Source organism: Nylanderia fulva, unplaced genomic scaffold (assembly GCF_048542155.1).
Source record: "Nylanderia fulva isolate GAGA-0341 unplaced genomic scaffold, ASM4854215v1 Scaffold15, whole genome shotgun sequence".
Classification (NCBI taxonomy): domain Eukaryota; kingdom Metazoa; phylum Arthropoda; class Insecta; order Hymenoptera; family Formicidae; genus Nylanderia; species Nylanderia fulva.
This window is the reverse complement of record NW_028189730.1, coordinates 545,168-557,442: the sequence shown is the minus strand read 5'-3', so window position 1 is coordinate 557,442 and position 12,275 is coordinate 545,168. Positions and strand designations below refer to the sequence as shown.

The window sequence follows — 12,275 nt, the reverse complement described above, 5'->3', positions numbered from 1 at the left end:
GAGATAGATTTGTTGTATAGAGCGACAAGTCTGATTCTCGTGGTGAACGTTTTATTCAATTATAGTAATAATAATCGTCATCATCGTAGTAATAATAATCACCATAATCATCATAATGATAAGAACAATAATAATAATGGCAGCGCGCACTCGCACGTGCCATGCCGTGTCGTGAGCTACGCGCTACGCTTTCACGTGTCACAATCGCCTTCTGACACGTGGCTTTTTATGTGGTCGTGTGTGTATGTGAGGTGATTTATTTTAATTTTTCTTATTTATTTTTTTGCAACAACATTTTTCCTCGAGGCGTACAATAAAGTGACGAATTATTCATAGTTAACGCAATCCGGCGCGCTGATTTCGCTTTGATCCATGCATCTTATATATCCGCCTGTTTGTGTATGTGGGTAAGTGGATGTACCATGTACGTATGTCGGAGATGTATATAAGTTTGATTGCAAAAGAGATGATCTATGAAACGCGTATGAACGAGACCTTACGTATGTACAATAGTAAATTACGATTACAATTATACTGATTTCTTTTTACGTGTCGGTTTTAATGATGGGACGCGCTATTGCCCTGTCACGCAAACTTTTATGACTTTTATCACGTCAATTCATAGATAACAACATTAAAAAAGAAATTATTACTATTTTTCCAATTCAAAAAAATTATTTTAATTATTTAATTATTTAAATTTTCAAATTAAACATATATTAATTAATTACAGAAATATTTGCTACGCTATATATCCGTTCAATACTATAAATTATGATGTAATAAGTAAAAAAATAATTTTGTGTGACGTGATAATAGCACATTTCTTTTAGCGCTTTCTCCGCTTCTCTCTTTTCATCCCTCTTTCTTTTTTCGAAATACGATAAATAAATAAGAGCTAGGAATTACGCGAGACTTTTTAATCGTTACTATTAATTTAAGTTGGTTTTCTATCCAATTTTTAAATGATAATAGATTGGTCATTTTTATATGGAAGGATCAGCAGATTACGCATTAAAGCTATTAGGATCGAGGATTTTGCTGGAAAAACTTTAACATGTTATTTTATTAAAAGAGGAGCGCATTAATAAAATTAAATAATTTGTTATATATATATTTTGAAATATATATTATATCGCAAAAGTGGCTTTCACAATTTTAAATTTAAATATATAGCTTTAGCTCTTTAATCTTAAACGAGATTTTCGAGGAAAATTGAGGAAAATTAGACCAGCTACTTTTATGTTAGAAAACTATCGGTTAAAGAGTATTATTAGAGCTCACTCGGGATTAAATTTTGAGCATAGTTCAATTAGTGCACAAACAAAGCTGTATAATTTCGCGAATCGAAAATTTCGTGCTTGCATGCATACCAAAATAAATAGATGTTTTAGCTACTTAGAAATTCGCTAATTAATTAATACTCTGTTTAATATTAGCGTCTTGCGCAATTTAACCTTTCTCTCTTTACATCGTTGTTTTAATTATCTCTCGTTATCTATTTTTTGAATCTTCCTTTAACTTTGTAGTTAAAGAAGGTTTTTAAAAGAGACTTGAAAAAGTTTTGAAAAAGAAGAGATAGATTTTTTAAAACAAGTATTCTCACATTGCATTATTATATATGTATATAATAATTTTGGGACACTACCGAGTGTCTCGCGATTTGTTTCTCTCGGAAGGCGGGAAATGGATTAGGATCGTGTATATCAAATGTGTCTCACAATTCCGGTTCTTTGTCTTTTCTCGCATAGCGCGTTCCCCAATAGTTCTCGATTTTTAAAAGCGATAAGGCATTATCGGATATGTCAGCTGAGATCTTCGAAACGTTTTTCTGGGATTGCGGTACATCGAAAGCTTTACAAAAATATCTCATCTTATTTGATCTGTCAAGTCCCCTCGTATAGTGCTTTCTTCCCCGTCGCTTTCCGAAATTCCACCCCTCGTTCTTTCTCGTCTTTCGAGTCGGGCACTTCGATTCTTTCGATAAGTCACGTCTTAATCTAACGAGACAAATTTTATCATTCCTTTTCTCTCGTCCGAAGGGAAATGAGAGGCGCAAAACTCGGCTTTCTCGTTCTTCTCATATCTGCGACATAGTGATTAAAGCGACTCATTATGCTCCCGTGTGCGTGCTACAAAAGAATAGCCAAGAAAAGATTTATGCTCCGGGAAATCCTTCTCTTGTTGTTGCCTTTCTTCTTCTTTTCCGACGTGACGATACCAGCTGAAATCGCCATTATCGTTGATCGGTGTAATTAAGCGCAAACTTTTTGGCACATTTGCTGAAATCTTTGGCTATTAATCTCTTACGATATGTATGTGATTAGTTTCCCGATTAAATCGGAAATCATTTTTTTCTTAGTAATGAAAGGAAAAATTTATTACGGCGTAAGAACGAACCAAAATTTTTGTGCAAATAAATTCAATCGAGTATAATGAAAATTTTCCTTCAAATATTTTATTTCAAATTTAATTTAAATGTTTAATTTACTATATATTTAATAAAGATAATGAAAACTTTATATGCAAATCTATTGCATCTTTATATGTTAATATATTGTAAAAATATATATATATATATATAGAATTGATATATATGTATATACACATAATTTTTTCATGTATTATACCATGTGGCAAGAGATTAATTGCCTAGATACTGTAGTTAAGTATTTCCCTTTGCTCGTTTGTGGCTCGATTTGGCATTCATACAACAGCACAATTGCTCGCACGCGTATATTCTATAGTTTTAACTTTGTATTTTTGTTTTAATCGGAGAAATCGCGAACGATCGAATTATTTTCTGAGCAATTATCGTATTAAAATACATGATTCATTATTATTCATTCTCTCTGTTCTCTTTATCATTTACCTATATGAACAGTAGTTTTTGTATCTTCGAAATTCAGTCGTTCGAATTATTTCGTGATTTACATCTATTCGTCAGAATAATACACATTCGCAAAAATGGATATACATTTATAGTATTTTGTTGTTTATTGTTAGATAAATTTTTCTGATTCGAGGGAACAAAACAAGCTTTGATTTTTTGTTTTATAACTGTTAGTAATTCATTAGTAGCAAAAGAAAAAAAGAAATAAAATGGATTCTTTTTTTAATAATTTTGTCTCTTGCGCTTCTCTCAACTACAAATAAGATAAATATTTGCGCAAAAATCTATAATAATATAGAAAATATTTAAAATATTATACTTAATTTTAAATATAAAAACAAAAGACGAAAGCTATATTTTTTATTTTATTTGTGTGAATGCACATTTTTTCCTAAGATGATAAATTTGATATCTAGGAACCTTTTCCTCGTTTCTCAGGATCGTCCGCGATTTCTCTTCGCTTAAACTCGAACTCGATCAGGCCCTTACTATGTTGCATGCACCTCTAATTTTTTATAGTTTCTCTTTGAAAATACCGCGCGTGTACGCTTTTTTATTATTTTTAAATTTTATTTTTATTTTTAAATTATTTTCCTTTCGGCGCGAGACGCTTGAGACGCCTAGTAGATAGGTACGATTTGCAATTCCACTACGGTAATTTTTCATACCATAATACTTATATGTACATGTATATATAAATATGTGTGTACATAGTGTGTACGTGAGTAATATACTTCTTTTAAGCCTTAACAACGTCCGCAATGTAACAATCATTTCGATCTCGATCAAGATCGTCGTTAATTCCGTTTCGATGACGATCATCGACGTATTTCGGCTATACTCGACAGTCAAAAAAATATTATTATTAATCCCTTCTCGGATCGCGAGATATATCTGTCACGCATACAAGATCTATAAAAATTACTCATCTTTTCCATTTTTATTTTTATTGAATATCAATTTTTATTTTTGTTAGCAATGCAATTTTGTGGCCATAAATATTCAAACTAGGGAAATGACAATTTAGAAATGTAGATTTTTCAATAAGAAAATTAATCAGTGTTGACAAATTAATCTCAGCACAAATAGAGATAGATATAACAGAATGTATCTTATTGTTCATTTAATTTCAAGAAATTTTAATTTGATAAATTACGCCAAATTAAATTAAATTGTATGCGTTTATTCACAAATATATCGCGTGCCCGAGAGAGGAAAAATTGTCTAACACACAACTGACAACGCAATAAACGAACAACGCGTAACGTCCTAACGACGAATCAACGTCTATCAACTATATCAACTTTAATCTATACAGTAACATTTAACAGACTACTAAGCGTTATTAGGCGCAATTTCGAGAACCAGCCGAATGACACCTAATCATTCGAATTAACGAGAATCTTGATCTACTTAATCGTATCCAGGAAGCAGAAAGAAGCAAGTCCAAAATTATCAGAAATAAATTATTAAAGTTAAAAACTGCTAAAATTTGATATATTATCTATTTGTTCGAAAAACAAAAAAATCTTAAATCGAGAACGCAAATTTTGTATCTATTTCATTTTTGGTATTTGATTTAATGTAATTCAATTTTTCTTGACTTAATTTCCGAACTTTCCAAACTTTCCAAACTTCTCTTGAAGTAGGACTTCCAGACTTGCACCCTTCTACCTTTTGGATACAAATGTCTGCCATAACTCTCATAATTATATATATAATCAACGTCGCGAGATTATTAATCTCGACTCGAATCGACACGAATTTCCGCCATCGAAACTCGGATTTCGCGCAATTATAATATTCGTGTTAAACGTTAGTGTTGTGTATGTGTGTATGTTTGTCTATGAGTGTATCTGTGAGGTAATCATTCACGCAGCTACACTATGAGCATGTAGGTCCGCACTCTCTCTCGTTGCATTTTCTTGCACATTTTGCCAATCGCGCGTGACATATCACATCACGCGTTTCTTCCAAAGTTTTTCTCCTTCTCCCTCTCCTTTTTCTCTCCAAATCAATCTCTTATCGATTATAGCTTTATTAGTATATACGGCTCGTGTTAATTAGTTTGGCACATTGCACGATCCTTCGCTTCTTTTTTTAATCCTCGACGATGAAAAATAAAATATATGTGATATTTCTTCCTTCCTTTATCTCTTCGAGGTCTTGCGAAAAAATTACCAATGCACTCGCGTTTCGCTTTACCGAGCTGCATCGCGACGATGATCGCGCAATTGATTTGGTGAACAGTTCCGATTCGAGATCGGGACCGGCGTTGCCGGGAATCCTCGGATTTCACCAGTTTCCCTCGTGATACATATGACTATTTGCTTCTTCTATCGAACTGTCTGTTGTAAGAATATGTACAATAGCGGTATGTATGTATATATACACAATAAGGTAACTCTTCTTCGCGCGGTTAGTTTTATGCCGATTTCGCGCGCGATCTTCAGTCAATCGCGAGGGCAGAAAAAGTCCGAGCGAGTACACGACTTGCCAGGAACATTTCCAGGATTTCTTGTCTCGTTTAGCACAGATTCCGGGTTTTCAAAGCGGCCTATCAAAGAAAGTCGAAATATCGGTATATCTGCGGCAACGCCAGTTCAGACCTCCTTTGCGACTTCTTCTTCTTCTTCTTCTTCTTCTTCTTCGCTCTTCTCGCCTCGCGACATTTTTTGCTTCGTGAAGTAAAGTAGAATTCCCACCACCAGGGCCAGATTAATCAGTTAGCAGCTGATCGACAAGCTCGGCAATCCGAATGGAGAAGAGAGACTCTCCTCGAGATTCTTTTGATTAGTCTTTCGGTTCAAGCCTCGATCGGATTCAACGACGATCGAGCTGATTCGCCGCTGGCCGAGCTTTCGTCAGACTGAGCTAGGGTGGTTCCGGCTCGGAGGTGGGAGATTCTTGCTACGCTTCCAGGAATATAAGCGCCGTCGGCTTCGGCTCCAAGTTGCTCTTCTTCGCCTCGACCACCAGAAACTCGATCTCATTGCGATCGCGACGTGCGAACGATTCGGCGATCAATCGCGCGACCTCTTGATGATGAAGTCCTGCAAGTAATGCACAATTAATGTCATTGTCCATAGAATTCAATTTAGACATTTTTCAATTCTATAGAATTCATTGTTTAATTATTTGTTGAGAAGAAATTAATTTATATCATTTTGAAAATTCTTTTGGGATCAAGTTTGAATTGGAATTTTATTACTACTGCTATTCAAAGAAATTTAAATTTTAGAATATTCAGGATCTTAGACTTATGATAAAAAATAATTAGCATTCTGTAAAAATGTCTTTTTAAAAAAATGAATTTATATTATTTTGAAAATTCTTTTGTGATCAAGTTTGAATTGGAATTTGATCACTATTACTGCTCAAAAAAAATTTTTATTAAAAGTTTACAATATTTAGGATCCTAGACTTATGATAAAAAAATAATTAGCATACTGTAAAAATGTCTTGCTAACATTACCTTCAACTTTCTGACCATCGACTTCAAGGATGAGCTGGCCGACTTCGAGGCCACCAGCCTCGTAAGCTGCTCCATTGTCCTGCAACGAATTACCACACATGCGTTAGTCATATTTATGGCATAATATTGTTTATGCCGTCGTAAATGGTGCCGGCGATAAATTCGCTCGACGCAGATTATTAATTGTGCGTTTCGGTGGAGCAGAACTTCATTTAAATCGAGTGTACCTTGTTTAATGAACGTAATATATGAGATAATTTTTGCCGTAATGGATTTTGTTAAAAAGATTCGAGAAATATTAATTAGTATCATTAACGTACTACGCATAATTATTTATATAGAATACTTTATAAGGCTTGCGTTCATTTAATCTCAAGAATGTATACAAAATCTTCTGCCATTTCTAAATTTCCCCTCTTAAATAATTAAGTACTGAATTTATTAACTCAAAGATATAAAAACATATTTATTTATGCATTATTCATTTACATACAAACAAAAACAGAGATCATTATATCCAGTACATTTATTAGCCTTATACATATATCTCTTGTTTTAATTTACTCCTATTAACATCATTTTTCAATTGTACATAAACTTTCTTCAAGATCTCATTTTAATTATCCTCTAAACCGATATCTGGCCTCACTCGAATCTTTCTTCGTGTTTCAATATTTTTTCCAATTTTTCTAATTTTATATTCAGAGTGTCTAGCGGTCAGGGAATTTTACAAACCTGGAATTGTCAGGGAAAAGTCAGGAAATTTTATTATTTATCTGCATTTTTCCACATTATTCTACATTTGTCTCAATAATTGAATTTTTGAACTCACGTGTATATTTGGAAAAAATCATACTAAAAAGTCAGAGAAAAAATTAATTTCTGGTCTTGGAAAATCTGAGAAAGTCGGGGAATTTTTTTCATTGAGTCTGCTGGACACCCTGATATTCTTTCAATCGATGATTAATTAAAAACAAACTCACGTGTATATTTGCAAAAATAATACTAAAAAATCAGGGAAAAAATGAATTTCTGGTCTTGGAAAATCAGAAGAAATCAGGAAATTTTTTTCATTGAGTCTGCTGGACACCCTGATATTCTTTCAATCGATGATCAATTAAAAACAAACACGTGTATATTTGCAAAAATAATACTAAAAAGTCAGGGAAAAAATTAATTTCTTGGAAAATCAGAAGAAGTCAGGAAATTTTTTTCATTGAGTTTGCTAGACACCCTGATATTCTTTCAATCGATGATTAATTAAAAACAAACTCACGTGTATGTTGATGATCCGGGGCAGTGGATGCTTGGTGTTAGCGCCGCCTTCAATGGCGATGCCTAGAATCGATTTGGTCTTTTTCACGGTGATGCGCAGGTTGCCCTGATGATCGGGCACCACCAGGGCGCCGTCCTCCTCCCGTCGCTCTGACATTTCGCTGCGGGTCAGCCGCTGCACACTGTGATGCCGCCGTGGCGGGCCCCCTGCGGTTCCACTTCCGGCGGGCCCGCCGCCGGAACCACCCTCCTCTAGCAGCTGCGCCTCCTGCATGTCAAAGCTCCGCGAGAGCTTGTGCGCGAGCTCCTGGAACGGATATCATTTGTATTCAAACGATAGCCACCGGATCTCTCCGCCCTAACGTCGGATTCGCGTCAGCAACCGGAAATTCAACGATTACGCACTTGTACCTTGTCAAATTTATATCAAAATATACGAATGATCTTTCGATAAATTTTATTCGATTTTTGAATTTTCTATCAAACTATACACAAGTCCGATTCTTCTTGAATTTAAAAATTCTAAAGCTATTAATATTTTTGAGGTTTACGTTTAAATACAATAAATTTAATAAGCAACTATTATAAGATTAAATTTAAAAATTATGTTTATCTATATTTTTAAAATTTTATAATTATTTAAGAGATACAATAATAAGTTTATTTAAAGAGAGTGAGCGTTTTATATGTGATCATTCAAAATAAATCGCACACGGCTGCTGCAGCGTATCCGAAAAGTTATCTCGATGCATACATACACACGCACACATACACACGCGCACGATGATAGCACACAAGAGCTAAAAAGGCTTCTGCTAGCGTATTCGCGTGCACGCTGCAGTGGAAGAGCGTTCTGGTGATCTTCACGCAGCTTCCGGTATACGAAATAGAAATATGGGTGCGTTGAGAACGCCATAATTCTCGAACTTTCGCAGTTTTTCAAGCACATTCCTCCGCGAAATGTTAATTCCGACGTAAAATACGAAAGTGCTGATCGGAAGCTGATAGAGAGAAGTGTATTTGAAACGGATGCATATATTTTATGGTGCATTCCAATTCTATCCTCTCGATACTTTTATTTTTTTTTTTTTTCATCTCGCATGCCTTATCTAGCGTGCTGTGGACATTAAATAGAAATAGTAGTGAAGAAATGGAAAAGGATATCTTATAGTAGTGAAAAAGTCTATTTTCATTCTATTATTCTAATGATAGTAAACTTTAATAACAAAGAAGATATTTTAAGAATAATAGTGCAAGTTTTCTCGCATTTTCAATTCAATTGAAAGAGATTTAATAATCGAGAGAAATGAGAAAATATAGTTAGATAATAAAAAAGAGCAAAAATTCTTTCTCAACAGTTCTACCCGGGTTTTTTTTTTTGCATTCGATTCGACTCCATTGTTCCGTTCCGCTTTTCCTTGCGTGCAATATTACATCATCTATGTGCATGTATGTGGAATTATGTGCCGATGCGCAAACATATAATCAGTGTTGGGTAGTATCTAGATACATGTATCTAGATACATTTTGTGTATCTGAATCTGTATCTTAGGTATATTCGATTTGAAGTATCTAGATACAAAACATGGTATCTGAATTGCTTTTTTCAGATATATTTGCAGATACATTTTCACATTTTTTTTTTTTGAATAGCCCAATTCTTTAAATTTTGTATCTAGATACATTTCGTGTATCTGAATCTGTATCTGAAATATATTTGAATTGAAGTATCTATATCTGTATCTAGATACAAAACATGGTATCTGAATTGCTTTTTTCAGATACATTTGCAGATACATTTTCACATATTTTTTTGACTAGCCCAATTCTTTAAATTTTGAAAAGATCAAGACTGCAAGTTATCAACATATCGTCATCAATACCGATTAAGCGATTATTAAGCATTGGTCAAATTTTAGTACCATGGCGAAATAGTTTGAGTGACGATATCTTTGAGGCATTTTTCACGTGTCAAGACTAACAAATAAAGTCGTAATATAAACAATAAAAATATTAATAAAGATAAAACAATTATTCCGAACATTTTGTGCATATTACCATTATTATGATAAAATATAATTTAAAAGTATCTGAGTATCTGTATCTGTACCTAGATATATTTTTGACACGTATCTGTATCGAGATACATTTTAAATGTATCTTACCCATCACTGCATATAATGTACACATACGCGAGTGTACGGCTATACATATCAATATGTTCATTTAATATATGTACGTATATATGGACCACACAAGAATATATACATATATGCATATATATATATGTATATATTATATATCAAAAAATTGAGTCATGCTTGCTGATGGCAGGCTGGTAGCAGTTGGGTGTTGGTGGTGCTCGGAGAGATAGAGATAGAGAGAGAGAGTGGTGGTTGTGGTGTGGTGGCGGTGGTGTTGTCGTTATCACACAACTAATTGTCGCTCTATATATATATATATATTTGTCGCCACCCATCGGCACCGATTCCGTATGCGATATCGGCTTACCGTCGCTCGAGTGCGCAGCAGAAACGACACATCGATAGCAGAGATATATTTCCAGTCGCGACACTTGTCATCAACGTTACTAATAATCCGACTAACTAATCAACTGGCCTCAGTGTACGGCTAATTCTGCGATACTAATCTCTCACTGCGCTAACAACAATTATATCGGCTCTTTTCTATCTCATCGGGTACAGCAAAGAAAAATTCATGTGATAATATATATTGTAGAAAACATATAAAATTAGTTGTATTATTATGTTGATATAAAAAATTATATTAGAAGATGTAATAGAAAAGATCCCGATCATTTCTCTTGAGCTATTTTTTTCAAACTTTTTTAGCTATCACTCGAAACTCATGCAATTGGAACGATAATGCTTGATAAGAAATTATCATACTATATATAAATAAAATTGCTATTTAAATCCAATTCCTTACTTTTCGACACTAATCTTTAAATAAGTTACGCTATTGGACTAAAAAAACTTCAATTAACACGTGTGTTCTAAGAAAAGAATTTGATAAAAAATTTTAATTACTCTAATATCAAATTTCGATTATGCTAAAATTGTACAGAGTATATGACATCCTTGCTGAATCTCAAATAGGGTGTATGTACATAGATTATAATATTTTAATTAATTAACAAATAACACTACGAAAAAGTAATTAATTTTTCGCGTCTCATATCTAATTTTGTCGAGTTCACGGCCGAAAGGCGTAAATATCGAGTTAATTAGATCATCTTGTTTCCTCGAGAGAAACGTGAAGCGAGAACGGTGAAAGTATGCTCAAAGCGGCAATGCGAATACGCACGCGTGTACTCACGCGTGCACAAACATCGGGACAATGAGTCCTGTTCTTGCCACATTGATGCTTCGCACGATTTTTTTTTCGTCCGACCGAAAGTTTCTCTTTCTGCTTGACGCGTCCACCCTTGACTCTCGAATTTGCACAAGAAAAAACTTATATTGCGAAAGTTTTTTTTTTTTATCTCGTTACATTACGTATTAACCGAGAAAAGTTTCCGCGAAGCTAGATTAATCCCGAGTGAAACAGAATTTCTCTCACCGGATGAATCCTGATGTAATTGACTTTGTTTTAGTACGTTTTCTTTTTATTTCGGATCAAGTTCTTTCGCTTTGACGGAATTATTTATTTGTTTACACAGGTCGCTAAGAAATTATTTTTCAGCAATTCATTACCATTGAATACGACAACTATTTTACAGGATTTCTATTTAGCTAAATCGCGAAATTTCTTTTCTGTTTTTTTTTTTTTTTTAATGAGTAAAGTGATCGTGCATGCCAAGACATCTATGTGAATATATAGCGCATGTACATCCCCGTGCCCGTATATATAATATATGTGTATATATAGAAAGTCTCATCCAATCAAATTTCCACGATGGACTTGGTATGACGAAGTTGAAGACAACTATTTACTTAGCAAAGATTTCGTGATAAGAAGGATTATGCCGCATTGCAATTTTCTCTTCTCACCGTTTACAGCAATTAAACACTTAACTGAAATTGTTGCTATAAAGAAATAGAAATTATGAGGAGAAACAAGGCGTAAAATATTTATATAAATGAAAAGACAGGATTATATATATATATTACTTATTATATGGAGATCATTTCTGTCATTTAATTTCTAAATTTGTTGTGTCTTAATTGGAGTTTTCTTGAAAGTTCTCGCTAACGAGAGGAAAATTTGCTTCAAGTTCATCTGAATCTGTGGTCGAAATTCGACATGAGGCAGATGAGACGCTCTGTATATATGTATAATTATAAAATAGTGATCGTGCTTAAGGACAAATCGTAAAAAGTAGCATGTGCAAGACATCTAAGATAAAAAACACGTACAACACCTAACGCTATGTCGACTAATCTCGCTAGCTCTAGGAGCACAAGGACACTTGATCGTATGACGTGTGTGTGTGTGTGTGTGTGTTTGTGTGTTTATGTGTGTGTATGAGAGATAGAGAGAGAGAGAGAGAGAGAGAGAGAGAGAAAGAGAAAAAGAGAAATTTAATTAGGAAAAAGAATTCATGCCTAAGTGAGAAAATGTTTCCAATAGTTCGAATCGAACAATAATTTTCGCGCCGCGTTGCGTTTA

The 12,275-nt window shown here is 34.0% G+C and overlaps 1 protein-coding gene and 1 long non-coding RNA gene across 12 annotated transcripts in view; one reads left to right on the top strand and one right to left on the bottom strand.

Moving 5' to 3' along the window:
- Positions 1–12,275, top strand: part of LOC114935901 (uncharacterized) — a 66,572-nt gene that overhangs the window by 33,895 nt on the left and 20,402 nt on the right. The window lies entirely within an intron of this gene.
- Positions 35–12,275, bottom strand: part of dysc (whirlin protein dyschronic) — a 76,090-nt gene continuing 63,849 nt past the window's right edge. For all 11 annotated transcript variants that reach the window (XM_029308836.2, XM_029308832.2, XM_029308842.2 and 8 more), the window contains 3 exons: positions 7,645–7,950; positions 6,369–6,447; positions 35–5,946 (listed from right to left, as the gene is read on the bottom strand). In XM_029308836.2, coding sequence (XP_029164669.2) covers positions 5,804–5,946; positions 6,369–6,447; positions 7,645–7,950 — 528 coding nt within the window. In that variant the 3' untranslated portion in view covers positions 35–5,803. The remainder of the gene's footprint in view (positions 5,947–6,368; positions 6,448–7,644; positions 7,951–12,275) is intronic.